At 40.8% G+C, this 17,460-nt stretch overlaps 1 protein-coding gene and 1 pseudogene across 4 annotated transcripts in view; both read right to left on the reverse strand.

Annotated features, from left to right (window-relative positions):
- ARID4B (AT-rich interaction domain 4B) overlaps nt 1–17,460 on the reverse strand; it is a 151,414-nt gene that overhangs the window by 133,286 nt on the left and 668 nt on the right. For 3 of the 4 annotated variants that reach the window (XR_002481498.1, XM_021708862.1, XM_008050590.2), the window contains exon 2: nt 16,660–16,714. Coding sequence is in view for 3 of the 4 variants with exons in the window: in XM_021708862.1 (XP_021564537.1) it covers nt 16,660–16,665 (6 nt within the window). In the remaining variant the exon portion in view is untranslated. Of the gene's footprint in view, nt 1–16,659; nt 16,715–16,898; nt 17,043–17,460 lie in introns of those variants that run through there. The other variant, XM_021708861.1, reaches the window with a different exon arrangement.
- On the reverse strand, nt 1,030–1,294 carry LOC110594864 (annotated as a pseudogene).

Raw genomic sequence — 17,460 nt, forward strand, 5'->3', positions numbered from 1 at the left:
AAAGTAGCAGACGGAATTAAGGTTACTAATTAGCTGACCTTGAAATGAGGAGATTATCCTGGATTATCTGGGTGAGCCCAATGTAAACACAAGGGTCCTTATAAGTGAAAGGGGGAGACATGAGAGGTAGTATTATAGACAGAGATTTGAAGATACCTGGCTGCTAGCTTTGAACAGAGAAAGACCAGAAGTGACGGTGTAGGTACAGCCTATACAAGCTGGAACAGGCAAGAAAACCAATTCTTGAGAGAGTCTGCAGAAGGAACGTAACCAAGTGAGACCTCTGTCGGACTTCTGACTTTCAGAATTGTAAAACAGTAAATCTGTGTTGTTTCAAGCCATTAAATTTGTGGCAATTAGTTACAGCAGCAATAACAAATACAAAGCCCAGTTCTGCCACCATTCTGCAAAAAGTTTGCTAAAGTTATCATGAAGAATATAAGCAGCAAAAAGTAAAATTTAGTCATGTCACACACATTAAAAAGTATATGTCCTACTCAATATCTCAAAAGTCAACTTGTTTCGTTTTTTTTTTTTTTGAGTTGCGATCTCACTCTGTCACCCAGGCTGGAGGGCAGTGGCAATGTCTCAGCTCACCACAGCTCCTGAGTTCAGGCAATCCTTCTGGCCTCAGCCTTCCAAGTAGCTGGGACTACAATTGCTCACTACCACACCCAGCTAGTGTTCTATTTTTTTGTAGAGATGAGGTCTTACTATGTTGCCTAGACTGGTCTCAAACTCCAGGGCTCAAGCAATACTCCCGGCTCGGCCTCCCAGAGGCATGAGCCATCATGCCCAGTCTAAAAATATAACTTGTATACACTTACATCATAGTTTCTTGACTGCTAAAAGATTTAAATAACAATTAATCCTGAATTTAAAACTTAATAATCTTTAAAAATATAACAGCAATTTATTTGCCCAGGACCAAGGAAGAATGAAGTATTTCATAGAAGTTGATTTTTTTGTTGTTGTTACATAAATTAGCCCATTTATTATAAGTTAGTGATATCTCAAATGTTGGAGCTTCTACTGGTCTTTCAATTCCTTCTGTCTTCTGACGACAGACTTTACTGTGACAGAAGTAGTATTACAGGACTGGGCTCTACTGTTTTCACGCAGGAACCACAGTATCAGATGCCCACAGTTTGTCTCTTCATCTTGGTTTTGCCACAGAAGGAACAAGTGTACTTCGCATGCTGGCTGATTTCCATCTTCATCATTTTCCAGAGGGAGACACCATAGTAGATCCCTATTTACTGACGATTCCAACCTTCTTGGTGCATTTAGCCATGCTGCCGCCAAGTAGGTCCAAGACAGAAGCTGATTTTTCTAAGTAAAGTTTATACTTTCCAGAACAAAAACCTACCTTTTATGAAAATTTAATGGGACTCCTTCTAAATCTTTCTACTTCTCATGCTCTCTTAAATAGAAACAGGAAAGAACATATGAAATACTTGATAACTCAAGGTCTATATTTGAAAACTGAAAGTAATAAGCAATACTGTACTAAGCAATAATGTATATATGTGTCTTCGTTTTTTTAAGTGTCTCTGTTTCCCTTAGTGTCTGAGTCCACCCAAACTCCTCCCTCTCAACACACAAATAAACATATACACACACTCACAATTAACAATGCACAAAGTATTTGGTACTTCTAAATCATCTGTGGACTAAGAAAACTAAATATCCAAGTGCAGATATATGTTACATAAGAGGCAGAACAGCATTGGTATTAGGTCGACTCTGGTATGGAGTAGTTTAGTTTTAAATCCTTGCTCTGCTACTTACTAGTGACATGACCTTATGTAGATTGCATAACCTCTTTTAGCCTTGATTGCTTTTTATCTGTAAAATAAGAATATTCATATGTAATTCTCAAGATTTTTTTGAGAAGTAAATTTTTAAATGGAAGAAAAAGCCAGGCTCAGTGGCTCAGCCTGTAATCCCACGCCTTTAGGAGGCTGAGGTGAGTGGATTGCCTGAGCCCGCAGGTTCGAGACCTGCCTGGGCAGGCAAGACTTCATCTCTACAATAAAATCAAAAAATTAGCTGAGCGTGGTAGCGCGTGCCTGTAATTCCGGCTACTCGGAAGGCTGACGCGGAAGGATCGCCGGAGCCCTGCAGGTCAAGGCTGCGGTGGCCAGGAGCGGCCACTGCACTCCAGTCTGGGTGACAGAGTGAGACTCCAACTCAAAAAAATAAATAAATAAAATAAAATAAAATGTAAGAAAAGCCTAACACATATTAAATACTAAATAAGTAGCAGCAAAACTATCATACAACAAAAACAATAATAACGATGGCATAAAGAACATGACCAGGACAGAGGCTGATGCTATACATGTTTTAATACTGTTTCAAAACAAGGCAAAACTGATGACAGTTAGACTTGGAGATAAATGGGATGTTACTATAGCAATAAAAGATAAATTTAGAAATTACATGCTTACTAAAAAATAGGATTGTGCTAATTACTAACCAAAGTACATGAGGATTAACCGTTATTTATCATAGACTTAAAATATCCTTATGTAAAAGCATCTGTTTTAACACTCCAAACATGAATATATAATTTTCAGACACTGTGTGATCCCTTAAATAAAATCTTTTTACAATAGTTGTAGGTTATTCAGACCCCCGCACTATCTCCACCAGGGCAAAAAAATTACACTTGGAACTATTTTCAACTGTGAGGAAAAAAGGTTGTACATATAGAGAAAAATAACGAAAATGGGGGAGGAGAAATGGGATAATATAATCAAATCCAAACAAAGGAATAGAAAATGTTTCAAATGAGGCCAGGAGCAGTGGCTCACATCTGCAATCCCAGTACTTTGGGAGGCAGAGGCAAGAGGACTGCCTGAACCTCAGGGTTCAAGACCAGCCTGGGCAATTTGGCGAGACCTTGTCTCTACAATAAATCAAAAAGTCAGTCAGGTGTGGTGGCACATGCCTGTAGTTCCAACTACACAGAAGGCTGAGAGAGGATAGCCCACACCCATCAGGTTGAGGCTGTGGTGACCCTGAGCGTTCAACTGCCCTGCAGCCTGGGAGACAGAGTGAAACTCTGACTTAAAAAAAAGGAAGAAAAGGTTTCAAATGAACGAAGCAAACTTATAATACAGGAAATCCACCCAGATTGTAACACATATTTAGGCTAGAAAACCTTCTGTGTTGCCACTTGGCAAAATAGTAGGGGTCTAAATCCACAGGGCCAAATGACCTTTGAAAATCTCTTCTGGCTATACAGGTCACAGTGTTTCAAATCAAGCTTATTTATGGCAATAAAACCTGAGGATTCATCTTTATCCTACTTTAAATTATTAACTCTTCAAAGTCTTATACTGTTTTCCTCTAATTCTCTAATTTATAATATTAATTTTCTTTTTCTTTTTTTTGAGACAGGGTCTCACTGGTCAGAGTGCAGTTGCTATTCACAGGTAAGTTCATCGTGCACTACAGCCTCAAACTCCAGGGCGCAAGCAGTCTTCCTGCCTTAGCCTCCTGAATAGCTGGGACTACAGGCATATACCAGCTCAGTACTAATTCTTTTGTTTGTTTGAGTCAGGGTCTCACTGTGTCACCTGGACTGGAGTACGGTGGCACAATCACAGCACACTGCAGCCTCAAACTCCTAGGCTTAAGAGATCTTCCTGTGTCAGCCTCCTGAGTAGCCAAAACTACAGGTGTGCACCACCACATCCAGCTAATATTTCTTATTTCTTGTAGACACAAGGTTTTGCTATGTTGCCCAGGCTGGTCTCAAATTCTTGGGCTCAAGCAACCCTCCTATCTCAGCCTCCCGAGTGCTAGGATTATAGACATGAACCACTGTGTCTAGCCTCAATGCTTTCGATCTAGCAAAGGTTCTCCCAGAATAATTTAGTTTACTATAGTTCACTTTAATATATTTTCATGATTTCATCTAATTTTTAAGAGAATGGCGTTACTTTACCTAAAAACGTTTAATGTCATGATATAAGTAAATTCTAATTTTAAAACAATCTTCTTTCAGTAAAGAAAGTAGGCAAAAGGTTTCTAAGCTATTCTGACTAAAGCCATCAAAAGGTCACTAAATGGCAGCTTTATTAACTTGCTTATAATAACTAGTAGAGGCAGCATGGTTCAGCTTACTAACAAGAGAGTAGGATCTAAGATCAGTTTAAAGTGTGCCTGAAGGCAAATCACTCAACATTTTTACATCTGCTTCTTCAGTCATAAAAAAAGGAAAAATGCTGCTGACCTGCCTCAAAGGGATGTTTTAAGAAATAACTAATGTTTATGAAACTTAAAAAAACATAATGTACCATATAAACACATTATGTAACTGTAGTGTTAAAGAATCCCTTATAAACCATATATTCTGCCCCTGAGCATCTGCTGGGATCACTTTTTATAGTGATCTCTTCCAAAATTAACCTTTCTAATGAATGAATGCTAATAGAGATCCCCAAAAACAGCATAAGCTTCCTAGTACACAGTCACACAGCACAGGGAAGCACCACCACTAATCCTCACAGCTTACCTTTTAGTAACAATCTCATGCAATCAGATTTCATTAATATCTAGTAGCTGCAATAATTCATATGGCTATGAGAGGTTTTGTACAGGTACTAGGACTATTCGTCACCAAGCAGTACCAGACATTCAAATAGATTAATACTTACTGAATACCTACTGAATGCCAAATACTGCTGTAAGTAAAGTCTCTACTATCTGGAAAACATAAAGAAACATGGTGCTCTATATAAATAATTAGGTTGTACACAAAATAATATGTTGAATGCAAATAAAACCCTGATAAAGCCATCAAAAAGAATACGTATTGATGCAGAAGAATGCTAAATTATGAACAATATATAATATGAGCCCACTTTTATGTAGCCAAGTATAAATAAATAAATACACACATGGCAAGTTTATATATACAAAGAAAAAGGTGTGGAATAATACACCACTAACTGTTTAATCAAGTTAACAACAGAAAATAAGACTTTTATTGTTCACTGCATATTGTTCTGTAATCTTTAAATAATTTTTTCTTAAGTAGAAGTCTCACTCTGTCACCTAGGCTGGAGTGCAGTGGCACACATACAGCTACTGCACCATCATCCTGCTGGGGTCAGGTGATCCTTCTGCCTCAGCCTCCTGGTAGCTGGAACTATAGGCATGTGCCCCCACTCCCGCCTAACTTTTTTTATTTATTGAAGAGATGAGGTCTTGCCAAGTTGCCTAGCTGGACTCAAACCCCTGGGCTCAGGCAATCCTTTCACCTCTACCTCCCAAAGTACTGGGATTACAGGCATGAGCCACTGTGCCCAGTAATACATTTTTAATAATTTTTTAACATTTACAGCAAACATTTATTACTTTCATAATAAAAACTTATTTAATTGTTAGTAGTAGAACTAGTCTGGGCAAATATTTCTCCAAGTTGAAACAAAGCAAAAATAGATGACTTACTAAATGTCAAAAAGCCCTTGGGTTTGCCTTTTTTTTTTTTTTTTGAGTTGGAGTCTCACTCTGTCACCCAGACTGGAGTGCAATGGCCGCTCCCGGCCACCGCAGCCTCAACCTGCCGGGCTCCAGCGATCCTTCCACCTCAGCCTTCCAAGTAGCTGGAATTACAGGCATGTGCTACCACACCCAGCTGATTTTTTGATTTATTGTAGAGATGAGGTCTCACTGCCCAGGCAGGTCTCGAACCCGCGGGCTCAGGCAATCCACTCACCTCAGCCTCCCAAAGTGCTGGGATTACAGGCTGAGCCACCAAGCCCGGCCGGGTTTGTCATTTTTAAAAAATCCACTGAGCAACTTTCAGCAAGGATTCTCAGATTTAAAAAAATAGAAATGGGTCCTTTGATGGGGTATCCTTACCAAGATAAAATCGAAAATGTGAAAAGTTAAACTTTTTAAAAACTCTCAAGCAGGCATAAGCCAAGCTGCCTCACTAAACTCTGGCAGCAATAGTGGCTCCTCTGTCATCATGCTTCTTCAGCTTTCCTTCTACTCCTCAGTAGAGCCGAGTCTCTTGGGCTTGGCAGGGCACCAGCACTCATTTCTCCTACCACTCAAGGCTACCATGCTAGACTAGCTAACTGCTACATCAGAACAGTGATCGAGAGATGAAAAAAACCTTTGCCCTATATAAGCAAGGTCAGACGTGGACACTTACCCGGAACAGAAGTCTTTCTAGTGGTTCACCTAATCCAGTAACAACTCTCTAAACTTGGAAGTAAAATTTACTTTTTCCTTAAAAGAATCTCATCTGGACAAGATGGCAGCAAATCAGGGGAAAGGAGAAGTATTATTTTTACTAAGCAAAGTTTCAGCATCAGTAAGTACTAGGAAAATAAAGGTTAGAAATGACAGCAAAGACTTATTGGGATAAAGAAATCTAGTTTTCACCTTCCACCAAAAATTATGGAGTTTTTTTGGTTTTTTTGTTTATTTGTTTGTTTGTTTTTTGAGTTGGAATCTCATTCTGTCACCCAGAATGGAATGCAGTGGCACGCTCCCGGCCACCACAGCCTCAACCTGCTGGACTCCAGCAATCCTTCCACCTCAGCCTTCCAAGTAGTTGGAACTACAGGCATGCACTACCATGCCCGGCTAATTTTTGATTTATTGTAGAGATGAGGTTTTGCCAAGTTGCCAAGGCAGGTCTCGAACCTGCGGTCTCAGGCAATCCACTCACCTAAGCCTCCCAAAGCGCGGGATTACAGGCTGAGCCACCGAGCACAGCTAAAATTGAGTTTTTAAGGACTTCAAAAAGACAAAAATAACAGGCTTACTCTTAATCACAAAGTTGCAACTTCAAAATAAACTTTTATATTAAAAAAAGACTAGGGTCTCTGTATCACCCTGCAAGTCTATTTAAACTCACCTAGACTCTGAACATTCTTTATATACAATGAATAATATCTACAAATCATTGAGAACATACTATGCAACAAAGCCTATTATTACATTTAGTTATCCCAAACAATACCATAAGGTAAGTATTATAAGCAGTCTTCATTTTAATTGAGGACACCAGTCTTTTTGAAAGTTTAAGAAAAACTGCCAGCTAGATAAGCAGGAGTCACAATACAATCCAAAGCAGCCTTGATTAAGAGTCCTCATTCTGGGCCAGCCCCAGTGGCTCTAATCCCAGCACTTTGGGAGACCAAGGCGATTCGAAACCAGTCCAGGCAACTTGGTAAGGCCTCATCTCTACAATAAATCAAAAATTAGCCAGGCAGTGTAGTGCACACCTGCAGTTCTGGCTACTTGGAAGGCTGAGGCAGAAGGATCACCTGAGCCCATCAGGTCAAGGCTGCGGTGGCCGTGAGCATGCCCTGCACTCCAGCCTGGGCAACAGAGTGAGACTCCAACTAGAAAAAAAAATTTGATAGGCTTTTACCAATACTATAGCTGCCATGAACTGATGGTTCAGAACTATGCCAAGCACAGTGTAAAGCAATTTAAATAAGTTATTTCATTTAGTACTTACACAACATTACGAGGTAGCTGCTATTATCACTATTTTACCAAAAAAACGAACAAATAAAACTGGTATTTGCTCTCTTTACCTGAACCTCAGCAGCCAAGCAAAGGACAGAGACCGGACTGGAAACAAGACCTCTCGCCTTCTAAGCCATATGCTCTTAATCACTAAGCTACAAAAATAATCTGACGAAAGCTATAGTTCCTCTCCTCTGAAGCACATGCTTGAACTTTCAGAGTGAAGTATGAACAACTGTTAAAGAATACAGGAAGTTAACTGGGCTCAGTGGCTCAGCCTGTAATCCCGCGTCTTTGGGAGGCTGAGGTGAGTGGATTGCCTGAGCCCGTGGGTTCGAGACCTACCTGGGCAGGCGAGACCTCATCTCTACAATAAATCAAAAAACAAAAAAAGCCAAAAAAACAAAAACAAACCCCCAAAATAACAAACAAACAAAAAATCAGCCGGGTGTGGTAGCGCGCGCCTGTAGTTCCGGCTACTCGGAAGGCTGAGGCGGAAGGATCGCCGGAGCCCAGCAGGTCGAGGCTGCGGTGGCCGGGAGCGGCCACTGGGCTCCAATCTGGGCGACAGAGTGAGACTCCAACTCAAAAACAAACAAACAAACAAAAAAAACCCAAAAGAATAGCCAGACGTGGTGGCACACACCTGTAGTCCCAGCTTCTCAGAAGGCTGAAGCAAAAGGATCACCTGAGCTCAGGAGGCAAAGGCTGTGGTGAGCCGTGATCATGCCACTGCACTCCAACCTGGGGGACAGAGTGAGACCCTGACTCAAAAAAAAAAAAAAAGTTAAAAATTCTTCCTAGGCAAGAATGAGGCAGCATGAGTCCTATTTTTAAACAATTCATCAAGAATAAAAGTTTCCAATTCTTTTGAAAGTGTTCATTACCGAAAAAAATGAATGTAGCATATCCTTATTTTGTTTGGAGCCACATTTCACAGAATACATCAGTTAGCTTTTTTCATAAATATAAAACATAAAGGCTTATTTCCAAAAATTAAGTAGCCCTAACTTCACCTCAAACTCCAGTTTTCCAGTCCTTCAGCCAAAATACTTTACTGTCCTCTTTGACTCTTTCTCTTCCCTCTAAATTCCATTTGACAAGAACCCCTGTTGGCTCTACCTTCAAAAGACATCCAGAACCTGACCACTCCTCACCTCCCACACTGGGGCCACCATCACCTTGCCACTATCCTTTATTAAAATAGCTACCTAACTGGTTGGCTTCTACCTCAACTCATCTACAGCCAGTTTTTTAACACAGCAGTCAATGACCCTTTAAAAATATATTGAACATATGCCCCTCTGTAATGCTATTGCATCATGCCTCTATTCAAAACTTGTCATGGCTCCCCATTTCCGTCATAGTGAAAGTCAAGTCCTCACAAAGGCCTCCAGGGTCCTGGGGATCTGATATATCCCCTGTTCCCAAGACGCATCTCCTTTACCTATCTAACCCTATCCGCACACGCTGTCTTCCTTCCTTCTACCACTCGTGCCACCTGGTCTTTGTGCTGTTCACTGAACAAGGTGAGCTGCTTGGTAGCCTCACCTGCCAGACAGCCCTATGGCTAACTTGCTCACCTCCTTCCAGCAAGCATTTGCTCAAACATCATCTTATTTTATACTGCAGCCTGTCCCAGTCCCCACATTCTCTATTTTCCTTACCCAGCTTTACTCTTTTCTTACTGCCATACTACTGATCACTTAAGAAACTAAATCATTTATTTATTATATCTATTTGTAACTGTTTGCCCCCATCACCTTAAAATGTAAGATCCACAGAGCCAGGAATTTCTATCTGTTTTGTTACCTGATACATGGCTAAACCAGAGACCAGCACATAATAAGCATTCAATAAATGATGAATGAATTTTTTTAAATGTCCAACTCCTTGGTGGCCACCTGTCACAACACAATACCTAAAATTAAACACTCAGCATTCAACAGGTTATCATACAGGTAACATCACCATTCTAAAAGGTTCACTCATAGGACCCCAGAGAATTAAAAAGATATGTTCACACAAACACTTCCATATGCATGTTCCCAGCAGCAAAAGAACCCACATGTCCTCAAGTAACAAATGGATTGATATAATGTAAGATCTCCATAAAATGGAGTATTATTCAGCAATAAAAAGGAGTATTGACACATGCTACAAAATGGAAGAACCTTGAAAACATTATGTAAAGTGAAAGAAGTCAGGCATAAAAGGCAACATATTATATGATTCTACTGATAGGAAATGTCCAAAATAGACAAATCCTTACAGATGGAAAGTAGATGCATGATTGGAGGAACACGGAAGTGGTTGCTAATGACTAAGGGGTTTCTTTTTGAGAGGATGACAATGCGTAGTAAGGAGTGATGGATAGCTCGGTGCAGTGGCATGTACCTGTAGTCCCAGCTATTCAGGAGGCTGAGGCAGGAAGAGCCTAGGAGTTCAAGGCCAGCCTAGGTAATATAGCAAAATCCCATATCTAAAAAAACCAAAAAAACTTATAACAAAATGTAAAATATGATAATATTAATGGGTGTACAACCTTGTGAAAATACTAAAAATACACTAAACACTTTAAAAGGCTACATTACATGGTATATAAGCTGTTGGTTTTTTGTTGTTTTTTTTTTTGAGTCGGGTTCTCTGTCACTCAGGCTGGAGTACAGTAGCACAATCATGGCTCACCATAGCTTCAAACTCCTGGACAAGTGATTCTCCTTCCTTAGTATCCCAAGTAGCTAGGACTACTGGTATACACCACCATGTCCAGCTAATGTTTTTTTGGTAGAGAAAAGGTCTCTCACTATGTTGCCCAGGCTGGTCTCGAACTCCTGGGCTCAAGCAATCCTCCCACCTCAGCCTCCCAAAGTGCTAGGATTACAGGCATGAACCACCACACCAAGTCTATGGTATAAATAATTATGTCTCATTTCTAAAATTTGAAAACAAAACCATAAACAACTGAAAGGACTGCTCAGCTCAATGTTCACTGCTCACCAATAAGAGAAAGCTAAATTCAATATAACCCACAGGTTCAAAAAGAGAGAGAGAGAGAGAGAGAGAGAGAGAGAGAGAAGGCTAAGAGTTGGGAATGCCTTCTTGGTTGTACTCAGTTCCAATAATCCCATCTACCAACTAATCACAGAAAAAAAGTTTTTTTTAAGGTGTAGGGTGTTTGGGGATATTCATCTGTAAAGAGCAGCAAGCAGAATGTTTCCCTCACACCCATTCCAGTCACACCTTGCAACGTATCCCCAATGCTACCACTTCTCCTATCTGGCCCACCACCACCTCTCCCCAGAACTAGCTTGACAGCCTTGCCACTGGTCTCTCCACTTCCACTCTTGCTCCTCACTACACAGCAGTTACTGTTCTGTTTTGAAAATGTGCATCAGCCGGGCTCGGTGGCTCAGCCTGTAATCCCACGCCTTTGGGAGGCTGAGGTGAGTGGACTGCCTGAGCCCGCGGGTTCGAGACCCGCCTGGACAGCTTGGCGAGACCTCATCTCTACAATAAAGCAAAAACTAGCCGGGCATGGTAGCGCGCGCCTATAGTTCCAGCTACCTGGAAGGCTGAGGCGGAAGGATCGCCGGAGCCCAGCAGGTACGCTCCCGGCCACCGCACTCCAGTCTGGGCGACAGAGTGAGACTCCAACTCAAAAAAAAAAAGAAAAGAAAATGTGCATCAGATCACTTCACTCAAGACCCTTCGAAGGCTTCCAAACACATTCAGATGTTGCTTGAGAACCTACCACGTCTTACAAGGCCCTACACTGTACTGACCCTGGTGGCCCTCTCTGGCTTCGTCTCCTACCCCTCCGGCCCCGCTGGCCTTCTTCATATTCCTTAAATGTGCCATGCTCAAACATGCCAAGCTCATTCACCTCAGGGACTTTGTACTTGCTGCTTCTGCAGGAAACGCTCTACCCCCAGAAAACTTGCTTCACGGCCTACTTAAGTGTCATCTCCTCAAGCAGGCCTCCACCATCCCCTGATAAAAAATAACACTCTGTCATTCTAAGCTCTTATTCTGCTTCTATGTTAAATCTCTTCATAGCACTTATCACCACATTTTTTCTCTTAATGCCTGTCCACCATAGTAGAAAGTAAACTCTGTGAGGGTAAGAAATTTTGTTTTGCTCACTGCTGCATCCACAAAACCCAGAACCGTGTCTGATACAAGGAAGGCACACAATCTGTTCAATGACTAAATTTACCGGCTAAATTGGCAAAAACACATTTTTCATGGAAATATATACTCATTCAGTATATATACATTTTTTATTACAATAAGCAAAGATCTGGCAATTTGGACAGAAAACAAGTTCGTATTTTACAAAATTACCTGTTCATCACAAATTTATAGTACAAGATATACTTGCCATATTATGGATCTTAAATTCCCTCAAATATTACAGTTAAGTATTAACTATGACATTAACACTCATATTGGATTAACCAAGCCTCTGATTTCAGCCTACCTGCTCTCTTAATCCTTTTTTTTTTTTTCTTTGAGTAGAGGTCTCACTCTGTCGCCCAAAGCTAAAGTGCAACAGCACAATCACAGCTCACTGCAGCCTCAAACTCCTGGTCACAAGCAATCCTCTCACCTCAGTCTTCTGTAGCTGAGACTATAGGCATTCACCACCACACCTGGCTAACTTTTTTATTTTTTGTAGTGACAGGGTCTCACTATGTTGCTCAGGCTGCTCTCAACTCCTGGGCTCAAGTGATCCTCCTACCTCTGCCTCCCAAGTGCCAGGATTACAGGCATTAGTCACCACACCTGGCATTCCTCTCTTAATCCTATATTTTAATTAGTAGGTCTACTTAAATGTAGACCTTCTACATGTTCCCTTCAATACTCAAAACACAATTTTCTTTACTTCAATGACAATATACTTCAAATGACAACATTCATCTCATTTCCCAAGGCAGAAACCTCTATTTTTTTCCCTATCTCAGGGTGAAATACTAGGTCTGAGCTCTACTTCCTAAATGTCTCACTCAGATCTGTCCCTTCTGCTCAACTCCCACTGCATTATTCATTTTTCACTTGGATTTCTTAATCTGGAACCTTTAGACCTTCCATTCAGATCTCCCTTTTGATGTATTCACTACAATGCTACCAAGATGATCTCTCCACAATTCAAACCCAGCATCTTTACCCCTTCTTAAAAACCTTCAGTGGTTCCCTATAGCTTTCAAGAAAATTTCAACTTTCACACGTGGCTTCATTTCCCATCACTGTCCTTCTATTCCTACCCCAAATACATCATGTTCTCAGTTAATTCAGCCACACTACTTACAGTTTCCAGATACATAAATCCTTGTTTTGCTCTTTCTTTTCCTGTATGCTATTCTCTCTCTGTCTGAAAAAAACTTTTTTGTCCTTCTTTGCCAAGCAAAAACTTTAACACTAAGCTTAGGTGTCAGCTCCTCAAGAAAGTTTTCCATGGCTCTCTGATTTACCACAATTTGTAGGAATACTCTTATAATTCAACATGTTATAATTTTTGCTTTATTTTTCTGTCTTCTACTACATTGTGAGCTCCCTGAGAGCAGGCAGATATTTTATCCACCTTCATTCTATACTGTCTGACATACGGAAAGGGTTGTTGTTGAATGAATGGTTTATGAAAGAAAAGTGAGGCAGAAGGAAGAGAGGGAAAGAAGACAGAAGATGACAGAGGGAAGGAAAGGAAGGTAAAAGAGAGACAGAAGGGGGAAAAGGAGAGAGACAACATGCCCACACGTGCAGGGCATTTTGAAAAGGCATTTATAATCAATCCAGTAATTTGGGTGTGGTCTAAACCAGTCATTATTGAAGAAAGGTACATCTGAAAAAGCCAATCTACCCAGATTCTTAATCTAAATCACTCATCCCCTAATGAATCTGATATGTCTAGTCCATCCACCCATTTCATCTAAAAATTTACTACAATGTAATGAGAGATGTTAATAACATGCACAATACAGAAGCATAAAAAAGTTTTAGTTTAGGCCAGGCTCAGTGGCTCAGCCTGTAATCCCAGCACTTTGGGAGGCCGAGGCGAGTGAACTGCCTGAGCCCGTGTGTTCGAGATGCACCCAGGCAACTTGGCGAGACCTCATCTCTACAATAAATCAAAAAATTAGCCGGGCGTGGTAGCACGCGCCTGTAGTTCCAGCTACTTGGAAGGCTGAGGCGGAAGGACCGCCGGCGCCAAGCAGGTCGAGGCTACAGTGGCCGGGAGCATGCCACTGCACTCCAGTCTGGGGGACAGAGTAAGAATCCAACTCAAAAAAAAAAAAGTTTTAGTTTAAAAAAAGTAGGAAATGAATCTGACATAATAAAAAATTAAGTGTTGAAATTATTTACAAACTTTAGTAACCTATGATTTCTGATAATGTGTTATCACTGATGCTACAAGGTCTATCAAAAGTACACTATGATCTACATCAAAGCACAAATTGCTTTTTTTGCTACAAATCATACTTCTCAAAAACACACTGCAAAAATATTACAAGACAGAGTAAGCTAGTCAGTAATGGGAATTTATTTAGTCACATAAATTCTTAAAGGTAGTACTCAGGAAAACTGCAGCTAAAACATGTAACATCTAAAATGGCATATACATCTTATTTTTAATTTTGGAAATTTTAAAGCAACAACAAAACAGTATTACTAAATATTCTAACTTTCAATTACCTTCATGCACTGTCACTTAAAATTTTTTACATTTTTGTCACTAGCAGGACAGACAATTCAAACTTAAAAGCATGCTTCAAAGCACAAATGTGTTTGGTAAAATCCAATAAATGTCATAAATCCTTCTACGGCTCAATTGTCATTGTTACATAGAAATTGGGAACACTAAACAAGAAAACTAGGCCGGGCTCGATGGCTCAGCCTGTAATCCCAGCACTTTGGGAGGGAGAGGTAAGTGGACTGCCTGAGCCCACGGGTTCGAGACCAGCCTGGGCAACTTGGCAAGACCTCGTCTCTACAAGAAAATAAAAAATAGTCAGGCATGATAGCACGTGTCTGTAGTTTCAGCTACTTGAAAGGCTGAGGCAGAAGGATCACTGGAGCCCAGAAGGTCGACCCTGGGGTGGCTGTGAGCATGCATGCCACTGCACACCAGCCTGGGCAAAGGAGTGAGACTCCAACTCAAAAAAAAAAAAAAAAAAAAAAAAAGAAAACTTAAGCCCAATATAATCAACACTAAATACATTCTGAACTGCAATTTTTGCTAAAGCAAAATACAAATCATGGGCGGCTTTTCGCCTTTCATTACATAGGAAATTAAGTTGTAAAGAAATAAACTAAGTTTTTAGAGCTAGTGATTAGTAGATTCCCTAAAAGACTTGCTATACTAATAACAAGAAATTCTTCTTGTATAAAGTTAGAAATTTATTTTAGCAACTCATTTTCCTTTTAACATTAATAGTACTTTTTTTTAAGACAGTAAGAATGGAAATGCTGAGCACTTAAAATTAGTAGTTCTAAAATGATACCAAAAAAATTTGCATTTGCCTAGTCTTTACCATGGAACGTTTTAGTTGAAAGTTTCCCAACATACTATTAACTTTTAAATAGACAAGTTAAAAAAAAAAAAAGGAAGAAAAAAATTTTAATCTGAAAGACCTTCAACTCACTACATTTATTTTAACCATAATAAATGAGTACCTAAGAAGTGACAAGCACTACACTGGGTCCTGTGACAGACTACAACATTTATTCCAAACTAAACCTTATACTTAGTTATTCAGCTTCTTATAAGCTACTCAACCCAACACTTTGCTTAAGAAATTCTCATCCAACACCAAAGCAGATATATGGTTTACCTAATAAAAACACTTCACTATTTTACACAGGTCACAGGAGTTGCAGCTAGGATTTGTGACTCCCAAAAGGGATTTATTCCTGAAACATCACTGTTTATTTCATTTACATGAAAGTGGATAGGAAGTCAGCAAATATAAACTGTTTCAGGAAGTTTTTCTTTACTTAAAAAAAAAAAAAGAAAAGAAAACTTTAAAACACTGGACTAAACTTAATTACTTTCTATAGTAGGTAAACATTTAAGGAACCACAGCTTTTACCTTCTATATACACAAGTATTACAAATTTTAATTTGAACACACTACTGTAAAAGCCATCTTGATTCTGAAGAGAAACGAAATACATTTGTTTAAATACTTCAAAAGAACTGTCAAAAGTAGATGACATTACATTCTAACAAGCTATCTGTTGCATTTCTACACTTGTGAACACACACTACCCTTTCTGAGCACTTCTGAATGGTAATGGATGAAAAAATATCAGCTAGTATCTAAGTTCCATCAGTTGAATCTATACTTTTCAGACTGCTAAGGCTTTTTATTCCAGAGTGTGTTAAAAAAAATAAGACAGCATTTATTTACATATTCTCTAAAGTGAAGAAACAACCTGGGCTGTTATAATTTCTTCCAGCAATTAAGCAAATTGTACTTTTTAGACACTATTCTCCCCACTCAGCTAATATGTTTACTTTTAAGAGGAACCTGGCAATCGGTTTTCCACACCTCACAATGCAACAGAGGATGTGACAATTCGCAGACCAACCAGGTCAATAACGAAAAAAGTCTATATCCCTAAGTTCCTGGAAATACAAGGAACAACTGCTATCTCTGAACTGTGTAAAGATCATCAATTCTCTTTTAAAATCTCAATTAAGATTACTTGTGCGGCTAATCAAATAGTTTGCTGCTAAAATTTCACAGTCCTGGTTCACACAATAAATGAGATTTTCTTTCATCAGTGTAACTGATAGAACCACAATACAGTTCAGTTTCTAGAGTCAGATTACTTGACCCGCTTTCTATTTTACCCTCTAAAACACTTGAATGCACGCAGTCGTTCCTATCGCTCCCCGCAAAAAGACGTTCTGCAGACGGGAGAATCATCCCCAACGAGACAGCCCAGAGCTGACACCAACTCCGCCGCAGAGCCCGTGGAGAGTCACACCGGCTGGGCCCGACTTCTCGGGCGGAAGGGCTCGGTCACCAAGCCACCGAACACACCTTCCTCCGCACAACTGGAAGGCCCCACACGACGACCCCGTCCAAACCTCTACTTCCTGGATTCTCTAAGCCGAGGCTCGCTTTCTGAAGGCCACCTTACCTTCATGATGCTTCTGCGGCCGAGAACCCCTCGAAAACACCAGGTTCGCCTGCACCTGGAGGGGAAACAAAAGCCACCCAGTCAACGCCACGGGCACCCCTCTCCCTGCACGGGCGGAGGGGAGCGAGCGAGCGGAGCCCGACCCCGAAGCAAGGGCCGCACAGGGCGGCAGCCCCCGAGCCGTCATCATCGCAAGCCCCCTCGGGGCGCCCGGCGGCCCCGCACCCCCAGCCACCTACACGGCCCGGCAGCTTCCCGTCCCCATTGTCGGGACCCGACGGAGTTTCCGTCTGCGACAATGACGCCATTTCTGTCAGAGAAGAAACTCACAACAAGCCCGGGGTCCGGCGCGGGCCCGGGCGGTCGCGCCCCCGCGGGCCGCGCAGCACTGAAATCGGCCCCTATACCATGGCCTTTACGCTATTTAAAATTAATTATTTTTATTATCATTATCATTATTATTAGAAACAGGGTGTCACTCTGTTACCCAGGCTGGGGTGCAATGGCACTATCACAGCTCACTGAAACCTTTATCTCCTAGGCTCAAGTGATCCTCCAACCTCAGCCTCCCAAGTAGTTGGGACTACAGGCACATGCCACCACACCCAGCTAATTTTTGTATTTTTTTGTGGAGATCAGGTCTCACTATGTTGCCTAGGCTAGTCTCAAACTTCTGTGCTGAAGTGATCCTCCTATCTTGGCTTCCCAAAGTGCTGGGGATTATAGGTGTGAGCCATTGTACCTAGCCTATTTTTTATTTTTGAAAACATCTGTGACTATTTTATATCTGCACAGTGTGCA

Source organism: Carlito syrichta, unplaced genomic scaffold, assembly GCF_000164805.1.
Source record: "Carlito syrichta isolate Samal-C Ts95f unplaced genomic scaffold, Tarsius_syrichta-2.0.1 Scaffold153520, whole genome shotgun sequence".
Taxonomy (NCBI): domain Eukaryota; kingdom Metazoa; phylum Chordata; class Mammalia; order Primates; family Tarsiidae; genus Carlito; species Carlito syrichta.